The 21,663-nt window shown below is 42.6% G+C and overlaps 1 protein-coding gene across 1 annotated transcript in view; it reads left to right on the top strand.

Moving 5' to 3' along the window:
* The window catches only part of cbfa2t3 (CBFA2/RUNX1 partner transcriptional co-repressor 3), a gene marked incomplete in the record, with an annotated part of 80,483 nt that overhangs the window by 18,433 nt on the left and 40,387 nt on the right, over nucleotides 1-21,663 (top strand). Inside the window, 1 exon segment of the mRNA XM_036136160.1 lies at nucleotides 19,625-20,368. Within this exon segment, the coding sequence (XP_035992053.1) occupies nucleotides 20,161-20,368 (208 nt within the window).

Below are 21,663 nucleotides of genomic sequence, written 5' to 3'. Positions count from 1 at the left end.
CGCAATGCAAGCTCTGAGCTCAATAGGAAAGCTATTCCAGGAGATCTGGGCCTTATCAAGCTGCCACACACAGGGATAATGAACTTGCCCAGTCCAGGAACATTATATGCATGCGAGTGTGTGCGCGTGCTCTGTTTCAGGTCAGTTTCTATGTTGTTACATAGTGATGAAGGGCGGCTGATTATCTCTACCTGGCACCCTTATCGCATCGGCACATGTGACACCTTTCAATAAGACTCAGTCCCCTTCTTTCATTGCTCTTCAGAATGGGCGCCAGGGAGATAAAGTGTGACTGAATATACTGTATGTGCATGTGTGTGCGTGTGTGTGTTGGGAAGTCTGAGGGGAGAGAATTAATGCCCGCATTAACATTTATGCATTCAAAACAAAACTTCTGCTAGGGACCGCATTGTTTGCAACAAGACAATACTTTCGATTTTAACTGTGCCCCTTAGTGCTTAATTCAAGTCTAACAAATATTCAGTTGTAGCCCTTGAATGAATGCACAGCCCTTTCATCAATAACATGCAACCAGGTGTGCACAAAACCCTTAAAATTAATTGATGTTATGGAGACTTGTTGCCCCTTAAATGCCACTGGGTGCAACATTTATCTACCTGTAAGCTTTTAGACTTCTTTTTTTACCTCCCTTAGAACTGGGTCACTGTCCAGCTTTGTCTGTCACAACTCCAGGTGTTTTAAACTTGAATTTTCGGGGCAACGTAATACATGCAATGCAGTCACATTTTTTTTTATTTCTATTTGTTAAAAGAATGAAAACCAGACACACTTTTTGTTGACTTATTAGATAAAGTCTTGCTAAATTATATTAAAATAAGATTAGACTTTATTCACCTCCCAAGGGGGCGATTGAATTGTCGCAGCAGCAGCAGACAGAATAAAAGGTGCACATCATTTAAAGTAAATTAATAATAAAAACAAGAAGAGCTTAATATTGCAAGCCAAAATGGAAAATTAAATGCTATTATCTAAAATAGAGTGACAACAAATATGAACGCTATATAAATGCAGTATAAATCAGGTGAAACATAGATGTATTGGCAGGATGGTACATTTAGAGGGTTTTTATTGTAGAGTCTTATTGCTGATAGGAGGAAGGACCTGCTCAGAGTGTAACAGAGGGGGTGAGAGGCTTCTTGGTTCGGCCAACATCCTCCTCCCCACCTCTACTGTGGAGTTCAGGGTACAGACCACAGCTGAACCGGCCCTCCCGACCAGCTTGTCAGCCGCTCCTCCAACAGACCGCAGCATCCAAACACTGCAGAATCTACCACATCCTAAGCTAGGCGCTGCACTCATTAAAGGACCTGAGTCTCCTCAAAAGGTGGAAGCGACTCTGGCTCTTTATCTACTCGGTGTTGGTGTACCAGTCCAGCTTATTGTTGAGATGAACCAGGTAACCATACTGCTCACACTTTCAGTGTCCAAACCCTGGGTTTTTACCTGTGAGGTGGGAGAGGCGTTCCTGTGGAAGTCAATCGCCATCTCTTTAATCTCATTTGGTTCCGTGTGCACCAGCCACCAAAGTCCGTGACGACCTCCCTGTTCTCCAGGTCGTTTCCAGCCCACCATGTCTTGGTCATCTGAGAACTTCCGGAGCTGACAACTGGCAGTGTTGTATCTAGACTCCAAGGCGAAGAGGAAAGGCAAAAGCACAGTTCCCTGAGGAGTTTTGAAGCCTCGCATACTGTGGTCTGTCTGTGAGGTAGTAGGTGGTCCATGCTGCAAGAGAACGGTCCACATCCTGCAGCTTCCCCTTCAACAGTGAAGGCTGGGTGGTGTTGAAGCGACGCGCTCTGTTTTTGTAATTTGTAGTTCGCGACACATGTCATGCCATCGAGCAAACTCTTCCTGTGAATGATTTTTGCCTCTTTTGTCTAAAACCATCAGAGGCTACATGGTGTACTCACAAGTACTTTCTTCATTTTCAAAGGCACCAAGCAAAAAAAAAAAATCTTCCTATGCATCTTGGCTGTTATGGTTACAGAAAAGCACTGTGGCATTTTGGGTAATTCTGGCACTGAACGTGACACATTATCCCGCCTCCAACGCTGTGATTGGTCTGGTCTGTTTTAGACCACGGAGGATGGAGCCTTACCAGAATGTCTTACATATACAAGTCAATCTGGATAGCCAGGATAGGTCTTTAGGCCTCTTCTCACCTGTCTGGCATTCTTCTGCTGGACGCATACTTCCAGCTTCCTCCTCTATCTGTCCTTCCCTACTGAACCCGTTTTCAGTTTTTCTCTGTCTCCTGGTCTGACAGCCTGCAACTTCTTGTCCAGCAGGGCTTGAGGATCAAGGGTGACCCAGGGTTTATTACTGGAGACACACCGTCTCCTGGTTGGAACAGCGTTCTCCATACGAGTTTCTATAACCTGTGGGGCACAGATGGTGATGTTGTCAATGCCCTCCATGTGAGCCACACAGCACTTCCCAGTCATTAGACTCAGAACAGTCTGTTTCTTAACATACCTTCAGGCAGAGGGGTTGCTTCTTCATCATGAATATATAATAAAGTTTGTGGTTGTAATGTGAAAAAATAAAAAAAAGGTGGAGAGGGGTTTGAATGGCTTCTTTGTATCGATTATAGAAAGCCACTGATTACTAATAAAGCTTCAGAGATACAGACAAGTTATTTATAGGAGTGGCAATAAGTGTGCCACCAGTCATACTGAATACATGTATGTATATATATATATATATATATATATATATATATATATATATATATATATATATATATATATATATATATATATATATATATATATATATATATTATAACATATTTTATTCCCCACTGATTAAATATACAAAAGTTATGTTAGTTTTATTTTATTTTTATTTTCAGCTTTCAATAGAAGAGGACATTTTTAAGGCCTTACACACATCCTCAACTGCTGCGTCATACATGCTGCTGTAGCAACTTACTTTGGTGGTTTTTATCAACTTTTAAACAGTCTTTTAAAAGTTTAATTCCCATCTTGTGCCATTTCAAATAGCCGCACCGTAAGTTAACCCTACAAACGTGCGCCCGTTCGCTTCCCTGTCGTGACAAAAAAGAGCAAAGAGAACGGACAAGTAGAGAGAAGGAAGCATCCAGAGAAATGTAGAGCAGCGAGTCAAAGTTCTGGCTACCAAGTGTGTGAATGAGCTGAGTGTGGAACGCGGAGCCAGGCCTGTTGGCCAGTTTCCAGCCGGGATAGTGGGTGTCCCTGTGCCAGCTGGCAGCCTGTCTATCCCATCTGTGGAGCCTAGGAGAGTGTGCAGTAATCTCCTGGAGACAGCGGCTCAGCCCAGGCCAGATTTAAAGGGATATAGCCAGCTGGCCAGGCATGGACAGGTCTGCACGGCAGAGAGAGAGAAAGGGCAGGAGAAGGCCACAGAGGAGGGAGGAGGGGATGAGTGAATGAGCTGTGATAAAGCAGGTCAGGTGTAATGGTGAGGATGATAGGGGAGCTGAGGATTGCTGGTCAGGGAGCAATAAAGAGCACTGGTAAGAATGATTATAGTCCAGCTGCTGGCAAATAATGGAACCGGTTGAATGTAATGTCCATGGATTTAACAGCGAAAACTACAGTTCCAGAGGCACTAATGTGACTAACATGTACTTGTGTCAATAGTGGCTCATTTAAGGCTATATTTCTTCCCTCTGCTGCCTTTCCCCAATGCTGTGTGTTACAGAATTATTGCAGCTAAGTACGGCCTCTGCGCTCATTCAAAGAAATATAACAAGTCGTAGGCCAAGTAGCGCTGGTATGCTATGGGTTTGATTCTCCCTCTGAATACTGCGACCAGCACGCAGAGCCCAGCTGCATAATTCAGAATAATCCCTGCACCGTGGAGAAAGTTACCCCTTCAGCAACTCCTGTTCATGATTCACCACCAAAGCACATTAAACTGAATTCGAGCCTAAATCAGGAATAAATTCACGTCCATCCATTCATTTTGTGACCAAAGTTGGTAAATATTTAATCAGTCAGCACATTCATGCATTTACATATATAGTCCTGATACTGTTATATCGTAAAGCACAAAAACGGAAAGGCGGTCACAACATCATTTTCAAACTGTGCTCCCTTTAAAATATCATGAGTTTTGACGATACACTTTAAGAGAACCCAGATTTTATTTCAAAAAAGCATCGGCCTACAAAAGCTCAACTCACGTTAATGGAAAACTGTTTTACGCGAGGATACTTTGCCCAGACTTAGATGTACAATTGCTTGAAAGAAAAGGTTAGAAGTGGAGAGATAAAAACAGGATCACACTGATGTGTAACCGAAAGACAGCATGGGACTTTCACAGCAGACAACCTGATCCTAAAGGAGAAGTGTTGCTACATAAAGTAGCTAAAGTTGCTCTTTCAGGTTGCCTCAGCCGTTCAATGTCATAACAAGTCCTCAGGTGAGAAAACCAACCAGGCTGGGTTCCATGTTCCCTGAAAATATTAGCTACTTTCATCACAACACAACCCTGATACATTCACATTAAGTCATTTTCCTACTAATTCATCCCCTTCAGGTTGGACGTTGGAGGAGCATTAGCTAAATCCACTAATCTAGACTTCCTTCTGTTGTGTTTTTACAAACATTTGCCGGCCTTTTAAGTTTATTTATTTTTATTCGACAGGCTTTATTCTTTCCATATTCTTTCAAGGTGACATTATGATACGAGGAATAATGATTTCTGGCATAAAACCACTCAGCTGCAAAACGCTGTCTAGCTAGAAGAGCAAGTGACTTGTTAGATTGAATTTTTTCTTGTAGTGGAGGGCCAGCTGTGGTGAGGAGCATTTTGTGATGAAGACATTGGGAGATTCAAACTTGCAGCTGGGGCCCCCCCGACTCCATATGTTTACATCCGACGACGAAAAATGGCTGCATGCAGAAGCACTTAAACACGTAACGGCGCGCGGAAACACGCCGGTCGCAGCAATCGAAGACAGCGGCTGCTCATGCGCATGTGGGCGCGCTCACATGTGAAGGATATCTTGGAACGACATGCACGCGCATGCACAGGTGCACTCAGCCAACGAGAGTGACACACGAACACGAAGACACTCCGAGACACACGTGCCGGCGGCGATCTCGAAAGAATAAGTGAAGCCTTGCAAATCCCCAGATGTGCAGGAAGACAGGGGGTGGGGGGGATGAGGAAGAGGAAGAGAGTGAGGGAAGGGGAGGGAGAGAGAGAGAGAGAGGAGGAGGGGGAGAGGAGAGTCTGGAAGGAGGGAAGATGGGGTACGATGGAGGGAGGGAAGGCGGTGGCAGGGGCTGGGTGTTTACGACTGTTTAAAAGGCAGTGGGTGCTGTGTGCAGATTAATAAACAGGAGGTAATGGCAGAAGGACTCTATATTTATTTTTTATCTTAAATGTTGCTTGTTTGTCGAGCTGGATGAATATTGACTGTGAAATTGGGATCAGGGGCGACACATGCCAGTGCTCGGCCTTATCTCTGGGATGCAGGCAGGCCTGGGGCCGTTATCGCTGCGCCACAGTGGCGTGCCGGCACTCCAGCGCTCTCAAAGCCGCCACATTCCCTTTGTATCTGCATGGAGAAGCCTGTTTACCTTTCACTAGCTTGATATTCCTATTAAGGCCACTGACTATTTACTCACTGCCTCCTCCTCTCCCTCCACAGGGCACATTGCTGTCTCTCATCTTTTCCTCTCTTTCCGTTTGTCTGCATGGCTGTGCCTATCTTGCTCTTTTTTACTGCCTGTCTCTTTGCAGTATACCTTTTTGTCCTGCCTCTGCTACTGACCTTCAGTTTAACATAAAGTTGGGGACATGCATTCACCTGCCAACAAGTATTAGGAGGGGAGTAAGTTTTATTGTGTAGAAAAATGATGCAGATTTCTTGGCATCGAACATAATGGGAGACTGTCTATAGCTGAATGTTATATAATGTAATGTGATATAATGAATCGACCCATTTTAAACAGTGAACTTAAAGCTCAGATGAATATGATTTGTTTTACATTAGGCCTATTTATAGCTCTATTAGATTTATTTTGTATGTATTAAGTTATAAAATCTGAGAAATGGGTGTAAACATGTAATTGACTAACAGAAGTTTAGGTAGAGCGATGTGACATTATTGCAAACTTAAACTAGTTATGTTATGCTGCTCTGCAGAGTTTTGCCCCTCTTTAATGTGCTCAATAAAACCACTTCTATCACAATGCTCAAATCGCAAGCAGACATAAAAGATTTTGACGACAATAACACATGCACATATCCTATTAGTATGTGACCTTAAATTAAATAGTTTTAGTGGAAAACAATATGTTTTTTTTACTCTTTATAAATAGGGAAACACTGAAGAATGAACAGAAAACACAACTTAAAATACACAAAATAAAACACCATAATGAGGGAAAAGCTGATATAAATAAATAAATGTTACTAAAACTAATGGAAATCATTCATTACAAAATACAAACAAATGGAAATTCAATTAAACGATTAAAAATTAAATCATAACAGAATAACCAAAAAAAAGTTGGCAAACACAAATAAGTATATAAATAAAGTTGATATTGTACTTCAAGGTACTCGTAAGAAAAAATTAAACAAGTCAAAGCTTAAAAAGTGAAAAAAGACAAATTGATTTAGTTAATGTTAAATAAAAAGCCTATTTGGACTTTCTGCAATAAGATCAGAAAAAAGAGTGATATTAAAATCTCAGAAAAAAGGGCTAAATTAAAAGTGGTTTTTAAATGTGTCTTTAATAATACTAATAAAAATAAATTTAATTCAAAAGTCGTTTTCAGGACACTCAAGATTACTATACTGAGTTATATTGTATGTTTTAAGCCTACATTAAACAAACCTGCGGCACTCTTAGCCTTCATCAGGTTTTCAGACGATCCAAAAGCCAGGACTGTTTGTTCTTAATATCTCATACAATAAAAAACTTTACCACTAAATAAGATTTTAAACACAGTTTTATATAGCCATAGTTGAAACATATATTTTTTAGAGAAGCTAAATGAAAGAACATTGCAAAACCCCACTCTCCAGGAACCAAAAGCATCGATTCATGTTTCTGTGTTGGCTTGAGATCATATAACTACACTCTAATAACCAAGCAGTTTTAAGGTCCTGCATAGTTATTTGCTACTGGTAGGATTACTTGCAACAATGACTTCCCACTGCATTGTCCCCTATTTTAGGGTATGCAGTAAAAAATGTTGTATTTGACTATGTATTTGGAGGTGGAAGCTCTGTTTAATCATATGCTTCTTTTTATTTGTATTCTGAAGGTGGGATCTCAAAGGTCCAAGTATGGAAACTGGACTGGAACCCATCCTGAAAGTCCTAGCTGTCTAACTTTCAAAAAGTAAAGGTATTTGTATGTTAATGTGCAATTTAATAAAATAACAAATGCATAAGAATCTTCCAAAATTTGATTTTATGTGACACCTGCTGTGATGGCTCACTTGTATCATTTAAAAAACATTACTTTACCTTTTCATCACCATGTAGGGGTGTGCGCCAGATTCAGCTGCGTCATGAAAAAAAGTCAAGGTCAGATTCAAAACTTTTCCTTCATTTTACAACCGTCCAACAGATTTGCTAACTGTGCACAGCAGAGATTTCAAACACTCTTTTCACTGAAAGGTAAACTGAAGTTAAAATACGATACCTTTTTTATATCAATTTCCATAAAACAATTAATAAAAAGAACAATAACAGAAGAACACACGGTTTAGTCAAGCCAACTTGTTAAACTTCTCCCGTCCTTTCCTCTCCTCTCGAAACAACTCTCCCCTTCAGAGGGGAAAGCAGATTCCTCCGGTGATGACAGCTTCTCTCCACTGACTTCAATCTTCCCTGCGTTTTTTTTTTCTTCTTTTGGTTTTGTTTTATCTCACTCCTCCATGCGGGGTATGCTCAGGGGCTTGAGGCACTGTATGCTGCAAGGTGGGATAAGAAGCAGACAAACACATGGGCAGCAACCCCGATCTGAGTGTCTGCCAAAGTCCTGATAAGCTGACAGGCAGGAGAAGACAGCAAGAAGTGGAAGGAGCGCATTATGAGGACGTTGGGCTGCCACAATTGTCGTATCTGAGTGCTAATGGACTCTGTGATCTCACGGCTTTGCGTATAAATAGCCCACCTCTCAGTCACGTTGCGGGTGTCATTACGCATTTTAAGCTTTTTGCATGTCATTTCAAACAATAAGTGACCTGCAAAGCGGTTCAGATTGGGGTAAAAAAGAGCAGGGAGTCTGTCATTGCTTTAAAAATGCTGAGCAGAAAATGATACACAAGCAAAATCAGTAGATAATGCAAAACTTGACTTTTGTCTAGCATTCATGTACCTATCAGGAAGTTATACTCACAGGATGCAATCACAGCAGCAGCAAAAAAAAAAAAAAAAAAAAAAAAAAAAAAAGTTAATACCGCTTACCATTTACAACAGGTGTCACGGACATAAAGGTCAGAGAAAAATGTGTTTTAGTGCATTCAGATGGATCAACAGGCACATTTTTACAGTTTCTAACCAAATAAAAGCCTTATTATACTCTTCTTGTTTTGTTTTTGTCCTGGACTAAATACATATTCTCTAAGGGACAGTTAGTGACAACTCCATAACTCCATTATTAAGCAGCATCAGACTTTTGCTCTCTCTGAAACATATAAAACATTTTTTTATATACTTTTCCAGATTTGCAAGGCTGCATATTAGCCCTGCTTAGATTTGAAAATAGTTTGTCTAATCAAGCCATCTTTGCAAATAGTGTGAAATAGACAGGTACGCATGAAGATGCTGGGAAATACTTCCTCTACCGACTCCAAACAGCTCCAACACCGAGCAATGCAACCGGCTAAAAACGTGTGCAAAGCTTAGCAAAACATGACAATGATCCTGGTGATGACGAGAATTGATGACAGAAAGATCAAAGATGCAACGTTTTTTTTTTTTATTCTTTGAATACTGAGTTTTTAAATATTCTGTGCCACCTCTCATCCCTTGCTTAAACGCTTCAAATGAAAGCTAAACAATAACTCTCCCTAAATAAACTAATCAAGGATCATTCAATCCATTTTTCCTGCCTCTTGCTGATCAGCCAAAGATGTTTCACTTTTAGTACAAGGTGCACTTTTGTAACACATAATTTCCTTAAAGCCCAGAGAGACTGGCTGTGTCTCCGTTTAAACGAATGTAACCTCACTGCAGGGATTTAGAGCCAAACTGTTATTAATGTTAGTGTACCTCCTCCTCCTCCTCCTGGGATGTTGCAGGATCTGTTTATTAATACATTTTGTGTCCTCTGCCACCAAAAAGTGAATTTTCATTTTATTACTTAACCGTCTGAACATCTGCCTGCCTTTTGATGGTTGGTCAGTCCATCTGCCTGCTAATTAGAACACATCTGTCCGTCTGTCCATCTGCCAGCTTTTGGAGCCAAGGTGCTGGAGACGCGAGCGAAATTAGAGTCGTGTCATGCCGTGGTGGAAAGAAAGAGATGAAGTTAGCGCTAAATAAATAAAACACTGGGTGACACAAAAAATTGAAGACGGCAGCATGTGCAAATACCATGTGGCTTAACAGCTAATCAAAATTAGGATGTTTTGTTAAAATATTTATTCTGTAAAGATGATATCTGAAATGGGCAGTGCTGCAGAGATATTTACTGCACGTTCCAAAATGGTCCCACCAGGCTTTAAGAAAGCTTGCACACATGCAGACAAGCACCTTGTGTTGTAATTGATCCAAAGGCTCACTTACAAAACACCAGAAGCCAAAAGTCTTGGCATCATGACTGGAGTAATCAGGCAGTTGCAGAACCATCTGATAGTAAAAAAAAAAAAGCACTTGAAGGTCACCAGGTCCCTCTCAAACCCTTTCAAGTGGTTGGTAAAGCTGCATCAATGGGGAATCCTCTGCCTCTGGTGATCTATGATCACTGTTGTCAGTACTGTAAAGATATGTTGCTATGTAAACAAGAAACACAGCAAAAAAAGGATTATCTGCAAATATTGTTTGACCTATTCTGGTTTCCAGATCAGCAAACTTTAATTGGCTTTGTATCTATTTTAGGACCGAGACAATAACAGCATCACAGAGCTCAGTGGCTCATATTCCAATGTGGCAAGATCTCGATTCCTCATCTTCTGGCTGCAAATCAATGCAATGAGATGGCCTTTGGCTTCATTTTTCATCTTTAATATTGATCACTGCTCTTCTTTGGAGTGCACTGTCAGTCCAATTACAGAAAATCGAATAGATTTTTTTTTCCCCCCTCACAAGCCCAGTTAGATTGGATTGGTTTATGCAAAGCAGATCAAACAGGAGTTGTCTCTGGGTCCGCGCCTATGTGCAAAACACAGCACTAATAAGCTGGAAAACTCAAACCTCCTCAGAAAATAAATAAATAACACAAAACATTATACGAATTCATGAATATTGAAGTATTGTAAGTCAGTTCTCTGATGATGCCACCAGTATGAAATTACCTCTAAAATGTAATTGGCGAGAACTTCTGTGTCGAATCTCTTTTCACCGACAGTCGAAACTTACACAAAGTGCTAATAATTCACACAATTATAGGTGGCGAACAAAGCAGGTGTCTCTTCATTCAAAAATTCCACAATGACCTTTGCGAGAAGCCTCTGCTCATGAAATATACATGACCCTGAACACAATATGTCAGACAGCCAGATAAGGCTAATTAGCTGCAGGTAAATTCTGAAGGCCTCGCTCTCTCTTTTGTCCCCGCAAAGGCACAGACCTTGGCCAAAGTCCTTCAATCCCCCGTTCCGTTTGATGCTTTTACACAGATCTGACAATGTTGACTTCACTATATCTAAAACTGTTTATTGAAGCTTGCAGAATGTGACCACTTTAGCCGGAGACTGAAGACATGCACTATAAAAGCAAAAGGTGAGATCAAGGATAGCAATCTTGCTCTCGAAAACCAGGTATTCAGAGCTTCCCAGTAAGCCATGTCAGTGTGGCTAAAATACTTTCAGTCCTCATAAATGTGAAGGGATGAAGTACATTTTGTGAAGTATTAAGTCTTGTCATCCCTATGAAGCTGCGCCCCCATTTTGTATACTGTGCGTCTACTGGGATAAAGGGTGTAAAATGCCCAGCGAGCAGCTGCTTAGAAACAATGTAACTTACTGTTTTCTTTCTTTTCTTTTTCTTTAATGGTTGCTTCACCATGTTGGGCTAGAATTTCTGAGTGGTGTGCAAAATCTATGACAGTCCCCAAGTTGTAATGTATTGATGAATGAATCATAAAATAAGTACCACTTCCCTACCTTGAGGGAAACTTTATTAAAAAGCGTAGGAGTAAATCAGGAAGCATTCCATTATCAATGCGGCTACATTTGAGCTGCGTTTATATAAATAAGCGGTGGTGCACATGTGCAGCAATTACGAAAGCTCTAAGCTGCATTTCAAAATTTTGGAAATTTCCCAAATGTTATAGCCTTGGTTATGTGGTGGTCTGAATACACAGGCTACAATATGTGATGCGTAAAACGACGATGAAGCGATATTTACTCAAAGCCGTGTGTCTTTGCATGACATCAAAGTGCAAGTCATGGGTATTAGGACCAGCTACCTATAAAATAGCGTTGTTTGGGGTTGACTAGTTTTTATTTACATGCAAAGCCAGTCCTTTACAGAAGCAACGAATTGTCTTAGCCTTGTTTAAGAGATGTGTACTCTACCGGCAGAGCAATCACTCCTGTCACAGTCGAAAAACTGTTCAGGTGCGTTATGAGAAAGCATGGTATTGTCATGATTTGGGTTTGGTTATAGTTTTGGTTTGTATTAGATCAATTACTTCACTCTCCTGCCTTAATTTCAGTTTCTATTTTTGGTTCTGTCTTAGTGTTAGATTTTGTTTTAGGTTATACGTTTATCCGGCCTGCTGAGACAATTTCTGTCACCAGTCTAAGTTCAGTTCACCTGCCAGCATTCTTTTGTCTTCCTGTCACTCCCCTTCACCAGTCACCATCCACTCGGCTTCAGTTTACTCCCAAGCACTTCCCTGTTCCCGATTAGCTCCACCCATGCCAGTAATTAGTTTCACTCCATTCACCTGATCACTCCCTTACTTATACCTGCCTCTGCCCCCTGCAATCTGCCACATCATTGTTTGTTTTTTCTGTGCCCAGTTGGTGAGTCAAGTTCAGCTTCCAATGCCTTTCTGTTTGCCTGTTCTTCTGACCCTGTTTGCCTCTGGATATTTGAGTTAGCCTGTCCCCTGTTTTTGTATATAGTTTTGTCTGTGACTGCCTTTTTGTTATTTTTGGTTATTGGATGCAGTCTTCCCATTTTTGTCTTGATCCCCGTTTTGGCTTTTGCTTTTTGTAAATAAATGTTCTTTCACCTACCCTCTGCTTGTCTGGTTGAATACTGGGTCCATCTGTCTCTGGTTCTTGACAGGTATGGAATCCATTGTATCAATTCCCAGTTCATCATTTCTAGACCCCAATGTGATATTTTATTGAGGGGTTTGTAGGAACCAGACAATCCAAAGGATCCAGAGCATCTGCTCACCCTGAAATGCCAGGGCTCACTGAATGCCACCTGAGTTAATGTGGCAATGCTCTCAATGAATTAAAGCTGTACTGGCAAAAAAAAAAAAAAAAAAAAAAACAGGAGGTCTACACTTTATTAGGCAGGCTGGTTTAACATTTGCCTTATCAGCAGTGTAAATCTGGGACCTTGCATCTCCAACTCAAAAGCACTCTCTGTTACATCCACACTGTTGGACTTCTTAAATTTGCACAAATGGTTTAATCTGGGTATCTCAACCCTGAAGGCAAGATTCATTGTTTCTGCTGTTCATACACTAGACACACTATGTCACCGCTGGCGACTTGTTTTACTCCAACTAGGCAGCTAAAGGCTCAGGGTCAATAGTTGGCTTCTTTTCAAAACCTCATGTACTGTTTTCTTCTATTTGTGAAAAGAGTTGTCTTTAGGAAGCTACCACAACTACAACAGCTACTACTAATACCAATGTACGTGTTACAGTCACTATTAAAAACTCCTGATGTCGCCGGCGCTGTAGATCACACCTCATTTCCCATTTAATTATCATTTGTTGGTGATCAGCAGGCTAATAGCCTTCAGGCACGCGTTGGTTTGTCAGTGTGTTTGGTTGCCTAACAGCAGTGGGAATGTGTTGCATTACAGCCGTCTATCACTTGTCTCCTCACTTTAATCTATTCTTTTGCATTCCTGGAGGCTTGTATTGGAGCTAACACCCCTCCTCATTGCACCTTTGCTGAGCCATCAATCGTATATGTACATATTGGGGGAGGAGGTGAGACGCCAATGGCGCTGTCTTCTTTTTCTCTGCTGAGCTGTCATCCCTCCCTGGCACCAGGCGCGCAGCACAGCTGCAGGGGAACCACTCTGCAGGGAACCTTCGTTTCCATCTGTCTCCAATTCACAGTGGCACCTATTTAGAGCAGCTCGCCGGCTGTGCATGCCAGGAGACACAAGAGGGCAGAGGGAACAGGGTGCACGGGGGTCAACGGAGGTCTGCGTCAACATGTCAGAGTTCAGGGGCAAAGAGGGGGAAACAACTATGAAAATGCTCCGTTTGTAAGGCAAAAAAAATATAATGCATTAAAAAAATGCTTTTATTTAAAAAGAAATTAGCAAAAATACGTGGAGTAAATCAGATAAACCTTGTCGTATTTTAGCTCAATTAATACTACCAAATGATTCATATTTCCTAAAATAGAGAACAATGTGACACAAATTCAGAAGGTTTCATGCATTTCCTTCGTATTTAGTGGAACTTCCTTTTCAGAATCAGAATCAACTTCATTCGTCAAGTTTGTGTGTACAAATAAGGGTGTAAAAAAGGAATTTGAATGAGACGCCAAAACTTGCATTGTGAAAAAAAAAAACAAGCAGAACAGCAAACTACAGTCTATAATAAAAACTTTTTACAGGGAAAGGTAAGAACAGGAGCTGTATGTACAAGAGTATGATTTTTTTTATCATTAATGACTCAATTCAAAGATGTTGTTGCTCATGATGCCATCGATTTTGCAAAGTGGACCAAACCCTCCTGCAGAAAACACCCCCACACCATGATGTTCCCACCCCGATACAGTTGGGATGGTGTTCTCAGGCCCTTCTTTAAATCCAATGTTATTGCAGGCCATCATGCTCAAACACTTCAGTTTTAGTTTCATCAGATTACAGGACATGTCTCCTATAAACCCCAGGTGTTCGTCTCTATTAGCAAACTCTAATGGTGCTTTTTTTATATTTAACAGTTCCTTCCTTCCTATTCTCTCATCTCATGTTGGTGAAGGACTCATTTCACAGGGGACGATTGCACTTTCTTCCCACGTTTTCCACCTGCACCTTCAGGTCGGGTCTTTTGCTGTTCCTCTGAGGCTGATATGTACATTTAGCACCAAAAATATTCTTAATCTCTGGGACACAGCACCCATGATGGCTGGACATCCCCGTGCTTCCCTTTTATCTGAACAGATGAACATGCCATCTTCAGGACTCATGAAACTGTAGCCAAGGATCAACCAGCCTTGTGGAGGTCCTCACTTCTCTTCCTGGTATGCAGGACACATAACCACATAGCTGTCTACGGCGCATGCAAATACCTGCTTTTTAACCACACGCCAGCAAACAAAACCATACATATATCTACAAAGTCCACATAACTTTGCATATATGGACATTTGGATGTGTAAACATGTCTTCTTCGATCCAATATGTTCACAAACAACGTGTATTCCAGGGGCTTTGTGCCTGCGTGAGTATGAGGCTCGGCTTAATTTAGCAGGTGTGCTTTGACAGTTCTTGAATGAGAGCCAAGGCTGCTGTTAGAAGGATAAGAAAGAGGGGGTGCTCAGCCTGCATCTGTGCGGAGCCTGACTGTGACAGATGGGGACGGTTTAACTTATAGAGTTCTGTTAAGATCTGTAGGTTTTCTCTCACACTGTCTGTGCCAAACAGGTGTGTATTCTAAAAACGCCGCGGAGAGGAAAGAGGTGAACGAGCCTCCGCTGACGTGTTTGTTTGTTTGTTTGTCGGCGGCGTGTTCCGCGCGTGGAAAGGAGGCTTCGTTTGTGTGTGGGCTCGCGACCGCGCTCGGATTCGTCTCCGGGAGACAAGAGAGGGCCCTTTGTTGTTTAAAAGTGGCCAACAAATTCCCTGCCAACTCTTCACCGCGAGAGGCGTGACTATAAAAAGGTATAAGCTCAATATCTACGGCCTTGTTTGAGAGCAGAGGATAACTCTGATAGACACCAAAGCGAAAGGGTTTCGCTTTAAAGTCAATCTGCTCCGCGATGGGCCAGACCGCCAAGCTGCTCGTGGGGAACTTTTCCTCCGAGCGTTGGCCTAAGCAGCTACTGTTTAGTAACGGCTGCACAGTTGAAAAGTTCAGCCAGTTAGTGGCGGCCAGGTGTCTCACAGGCGGGCAAGACGCTCCGCCATATGCCTGCTTCTCGCCACCAGACGCCAGCCGTCCCAACCGCTGACTTTCACAAAGCGCCGCTCTCACTGCGCGAAGGTGAGAACTTGCTTTGAGCTTGCGTGTTTACTATCGAGAAGGAGGCAAACTCGCCCGGTCAGTGTTGGGGAATTAATACAGAACAGTTAATAACCTTAGCCGGGAAACAAGGATGTGGCTGATTTGAAGGCGTTTTCTGCAGGATTTATGACCCCCACCAGCAAACTTGTAGATTATTTTTTTTTGCTTCTCTCCTGCATGCTGATTGGAAGGTTTAAAGGAGTAATGAAGTGCTGGTGTGTCCTCCTGCTGGGTTTGTATTTGGTGAGGGGGTGCCTGCGTGTCGCTGATAGAGGGATCTCACTGACACGGCTGCTCTGGCCCGCAGCATCTGGAAGCCAGCAGCGGCAGCCGCTGGGGGGAGATAAGGCGAGGCTAGTTGCTCTCCTGTAACTCACGTTTTTTTGCTCCCCTATGCCCCGTTCTCCTTCTCCGGTTCTCCCTTCAAACACCCTCTCCCCCGCCGTCTCCCCCCCCCCAAACCCCCCCCCCCCACCCCTCCGACCTTATCTCGAGGGAGAAGGCACGACTGGGTCGCTGCTGTGATAGCACCTGCCAGAACCAGAGCTGGTCTCTGGTGATTATGGGGGGGAATCATTATCTCTCCCTCCCCAAAAACTCATTTTGTACCTGCCAACATCTGAGGGGAGGCAAGGGGAGGAGCAGCAAGGGAGCACAAGGCTTCTCTAACAGGTACAGCAGAAAACTGCGCTTGTGAGAAAGCGTTTTCAGGTGTGCATCAAAAAGGTAAAGCTCAGATGGTAAAGCAAGAAGTAAAAACGTGGAACAAAGCATCTCCAGACGTGCTTGTTTTATATTAATTTTGATACAAATAGCGTTACTATCAGACTTAAGCTCATTTTTTTTTGCTCTGTAACGAACCTCCAGCAGGTACAAGAATCTTGGTCATGATGCACCAAAGGAGATGCACTTCTGCATTAGATGCAATTAGATATTGCTGGAAAAATAACCTTCTGCTTCCTAATGTGTTGATTTATAGTAAAACTAGGGAGTTAAATGCGTTCTCTGTCACCCCATTTGCAGATCTGTTGCTTTCACTCTAAAATGTTTTTCTCTATTTGAATAGACATTGATCACTCCACTCTTTGATCCTTCTTTTACAAGACATTGTGACGACCACAATTCAAATTATTTTTCAACCATTTTTTTATCTTTCGTTATTGTTGTTCTTTAATCCTCTTTCTTATTTTTAACCCTCTTTTGTCTATTTCTTGTGTAAAATCTTCATGTCTGCCTTCCGTGTCTCCTCCTCGGTCCTTACAAACCAACCTTGCCTTTGCCACCTGCACATCTTTGTATTTTTATTTGTTTTCCATGTTTAGCCTGGGCTGTGTCATTATTTCATTTTTGTCTGATTCTTTTTTGTTGTTGCTTTTCCATTACGTACTGTCTTCATATTACATAAAGCACTTTCTTTTGCCCTTGTTACATCAGAAAGGCGCATTATAAATGAAGAGCGTCTGCCCCTTATATATTAAGCACTGCAACTTTAAGAAAGAGGTGAAATCTCTGTGGTCCTAATTAATAATCATAGTTATATTCACTTTGTTTAAAGCTATAAATATCCCATGTTTCCACCCAAAGGTGGGGAATTCCAATAATTGTGGGTAAAAATACCTTTTAAAAACCGCCCACGTTTCATGAGCTGCACATTCGGAGGGTTTATAGAGAAATCAGTTCTCCGTCTCTGCCCCCCCACCCCGCACGCCCAAATACTGAGAAAGCCACATCAGGTTCTCTCACTTCCTCTCTGCTGATGACCATCTGTGTGTTGGTTTCAGCCAGGAGCTTGGCACATCTGTGTGCTCACATCCCGTCTCACTTCTCTCCTCCACACAGCCCTAGCACCAATAAGAACTTGTGACAGAGCTGCCGCTTCTGAGCGTTGTTGTCGCACAAGGCACAGGGCTTTGTATTATTGTCGGGGTTTGATGGCGGTCAAAGGTGAAGAAAGCGATGACTCCACTAGGCCTAGGCTCGTCTGATAGTCTGAGATTCTGATGGCATCATAACCCAGAGCAGAAACAGAAAAGAAAATGTTTCTCAACTCATAATAGTTGCCCAATAATAATCCCTCTATTTGTTCATAGTTATTTTAACTCATAAGGAGAGCGAGGGAAGAGAGCAGCTGAATCTGTTTGAAATCTGAATCCTAATTTCATCTGGTTTGATGATAGGAAAATATATATAAAAAAAAGCTTAATATGACTTGTGTTTTTTCAAACAGATACAAAGTGAAAATCCACACTGATGTAACAGCGCAGATTTTTCTCCGTTTTATTTTGACTAGTTGTTGTAAAGCATTTGTGCTCAAATCTCATCCAATGGTCGGCCCCCGTATGTTTGACAGAACCCAACAATGTACGGTAATTACAAGCACTTCAGTGTTATGAGGTGAAGTTCGATACATTTTAAAGGTTTTCTATGGGTTTCAAACACAACAAAAGTATTGCAATAAAAACTTCCAATGGGGAAAAATGCTGTTGAATAATTTACCCATTTATTGAAACAAAAAACTGATTTGATGAAATGGGATTTCCCCGTGGATCTTTGTCAAAGAAAACTGAAGTGCGTCAAACAGTCATTTCTTTTTTTTTATACTTTGTTTATCATGAGATGGACTTTAATCATTTAATCTTTGCATCTGTCTTTTTTTTATTACGTCACTTAACTGTGACCTATAAATCATTCAGGGACAAAAAGAATCCTAAACCGAAGCGAAGAATCGAGGCAGCTTTTGTTCAATCTTTACGCACTTTGTTTCAGAGTTGCTTCCCATTTCCAAGAACGTATGAAAAATACCCATAACACAGTAAATTACAAATAGAATAGCAGCAGAAAGGTGATTCCCACAGAGCTATGAGCAGGCAACATTGGCAAACAGCAGATAATTCAAATAATAAAATAAATAAAATGTGGAATATGTTTGTTGTTGTTTTGCAAAACGGTAGCGCCCAGGATAACCCTTTTCTAACGATTAGTTTTGACCTATTCTCTGCTTTCATTTGCATTTACTCGTTGAATTTTCACAAAAATATTCATTTATATAAGAAGCCCTGTGAGAAATTACACACCTTACCAAAAAATTACCACATTTACAGTGATTGGCGTTTTCTAGCTTGGAGATTTACTGAAAGGTTGTAATTGTCATTATGATTGACACGGATCATCAACGTGCCTCATCATTAAGTGCCTGATATTGTTGTAAATTTTTCCTCGGGATGCAAATAAATAAATAAAATGACTTCCACAACAGTGGAAGAAATGCACCATTTTTGCACCATTTACTCAGCTCACTGTTCTCCATTTTAATACAATCAAATGAACAAGAAAGTATGAAAAAAATACAATTCATGACTGCTAAAGTTGATATTTCACCCTCTGGAAATAAAACTCGTCGTACACATTTTCTCACAATTGTCAGTGACCACTACCTTCAGACCAGATCTAAGTTGGTGGGGCCTCATATTTCACTTTATCGACCATGATTCACAAAAAAAGAGACAATGCAAACTACAGCGACAGAAAAATTAAAGGAAGGGTGAGACGAAAAGTCTTAAATAGGAGCAAATAGTTGAAGAGTTGAAAACACTGTGTGATGGGGGGATGTGATGTTTTTTTTACCCATAGAACAAAAGAAAAGTATCCTGGAGCAACTAGGCAAGGTGCACAGAAGTAAGGCTGAGCCACCTTGGAGCGGAGAATGCAAGAGAGGAAGAAGTGGCCACAGGCCGACACAGCTGGTTCCTGACAGAGGAAGCCCACATGGAGGCCCGGGTCCTGTTGCTTTCTGTTGTCTGCTGCTATCAACACAAGCAACGTTGCTGCTTGGCCTCCCCAGAGGCTGCAGCTCTGCAACACCAAAAAAAAAAAAAAAAGAAGCACACAAACTGTAACGACCGGGCGCACACTTCTCTTTTGAGCTGCGGCGGCGGGCAGGGCAGGAGGAGGGTTCAGACGAGAGCACAGCCCCTCTACCAGAGCCACAAGACAAGCTGACCCGCTGCTGACATTCAGTCACACGCGCTCCAGATTGCCTCACACGCGCTGCTGAAAAAGACAGGAACCGACGGTGACACGACCAACCGAGGGAAAAGAAGGAGAAACTGAATCTACCTCAGAGGTGCTACTCTAAACGGCCCTGGTGAGATGGAGAAGAGAGAAGCAGTCGGGGATATTACATTGACCTAAACTTGTTTTATATGTGCCGAATGCAAAGCTTTATGCAAACAAGCACAAGGAGATACCAGGGGGGGAAAAATAACACCAGGACTGAGGACTTCAAAGAGAACGTGGAGGAAATACGAGCAAACATCTTTGTTTCTTTGCAACATCTGGAGAGTCATATGAATCTAAGACCGTTGTGTCCTTGCGTGGCAGTTCGACAGTTGCCACACAGCTGTCTTCTGGGGCCTCAAAGGCAGAAATTATGAAGAAAAACAAGAAGGTTCAAGCTGAGCAGGAAAACTCTCGGATCTAAGAGTCCCCTTAAGTTTAATACCACTTCGCTGGCCGGCAAGGGCCAACAGTCTGCTAGTCTCCAGCCTCACCACCCTGGAAACACTTCGCCGAGTCCGGACATGTCTGCCGAGGTCAATTTGGAGCGCCAGAAGAGGGACGACCTGGGAGCGTCGTCGTCCTCGTATGCTCCGGCCTTTGCTCCACGTGTCCCCACGGTCACGCTGATCAGCCACAGGGAGCTGTGGGAGAAGCACGCTTCTCACAGGCTCCAGCCTGGGAGTCTGGACCAAAAGCTGGTGGCCAGCAGTCGTTACAGATGTTCTGAAGGTAGGAGCTTGTTCTCTCTCAGAGGAGCCGTTTTATGAAATCTCCTGGCCGGGCGGTGACCGTGACGAGCGACGGACGGTACCGCAGCTGTCCGGTCCGCTCATTAAGCCAAAATGATTGACGGATAATCAGTTTGTGTTGACTTTGTTGCAAGGGCAATGGGAGGTTTCTTCATCTCGCTGGTGAACCTGTTAACTGATGACTGAAGCCAGGGTATCAAGCCTGGAAGAACATAAGACCACTGGGTGAAACAGGAGCTTCAGTTTAGAGAAACGTTACTATTAAATTCAACAGTATGCCCTTTATTTTCTGGGAATTCACTTGGTCTGCCAAGTTCAAATGTTGCTAACAAGCCCATGGAGCATATTAAGCCTATGGCACTGAAAAGGAAGGGGAAGACTTTTTTTAGTGGGTGGGTGGAGGGGGTCTTCCTCTGGGCTTCCCCATACAGCTGCAGGGAGCACAACTCCATTCGGCACTTTCGCAGCTCGGCCCTCAATGAATTCCTAACGTAACGCCGAAACACCGGCGGTGCAACATTCAGCCGAGCCTGCTGCTGCAGACGGTCGGGGGGGACACTTGAAAGGCAATCTGCAAAAAAGGAAGAAAGAAGTGCACTGAAGTATAAATGAAAACCTGACTTGAATAAGCGAAGGTTGTGATGAGAGAGATGCATTAACAATCAGACTTTAAAAGACTCGTTTTGCAGGCTCTAAATACGTAGGAACGGTAAGCCAGAGCGCGGACTAATACCCAACGTGGTGAATTACCTGCAGCGTGTCCCGTCTCTTGGCAGTAATGAGCTTTGTGAACGTCGCAGTGATAAGGCCTCTATAATTAGGCTTAGTCATAAGCATCCTCCCTGTATTTCTGTGATAAAAAAAAGCCCAGCAGAACTCCGGCGCTGGTGCTCAGACACATTCAGCTTCACATATTCACATTTGCAAGCTAAATCAAAATGGTCCACTTAGGACCGTAAAACGGCCCCGGGCCCTTTTTTGTCTCCAGCAGTTTACCTGATGTCTAAACCTATGTGGAGGGATATGTGCAGTCGAGTGACGTGTTCACACCGTACGGAGAAAGCAACAGCGCGGCGCCCGCCCGCCCGCGCGCGTGCGGGTCCATCCGTGCGCCTCCGTGTGTTTGCGAGGTGTTGTGAGCCACAGCGTAGGCTTCCTGTGAAGGAGCAGATGTCGCAGAGCTAAAGCACAGCTGCGACGAGCGATAACCGTGGTGGCAAGAATATGTCGGCACGCTGGCTCTTCTCCCTGGGTCTTATCAGTCGCACCCAGCAC

This window comes from Fundulus heteroclitus, chromosome 4, assembly GCF_011125445.2.
Source record: "Fundulus heteroclitus isolate FHET01 chromosome 4, MU-UCD_Fhet_4.1, whole genome shotgun sequence".
NCBI lineage: Eukaryota > Metazoa > Chordata > Actinopteri > Cyprinodontiformes > Fundulidae > Fundulus > Fundulus heteroclitus.
Note: the sequence above shows the minus strand (reverse complement) of the source record. Positions and strands in the feature narration are given on the sequence as shown.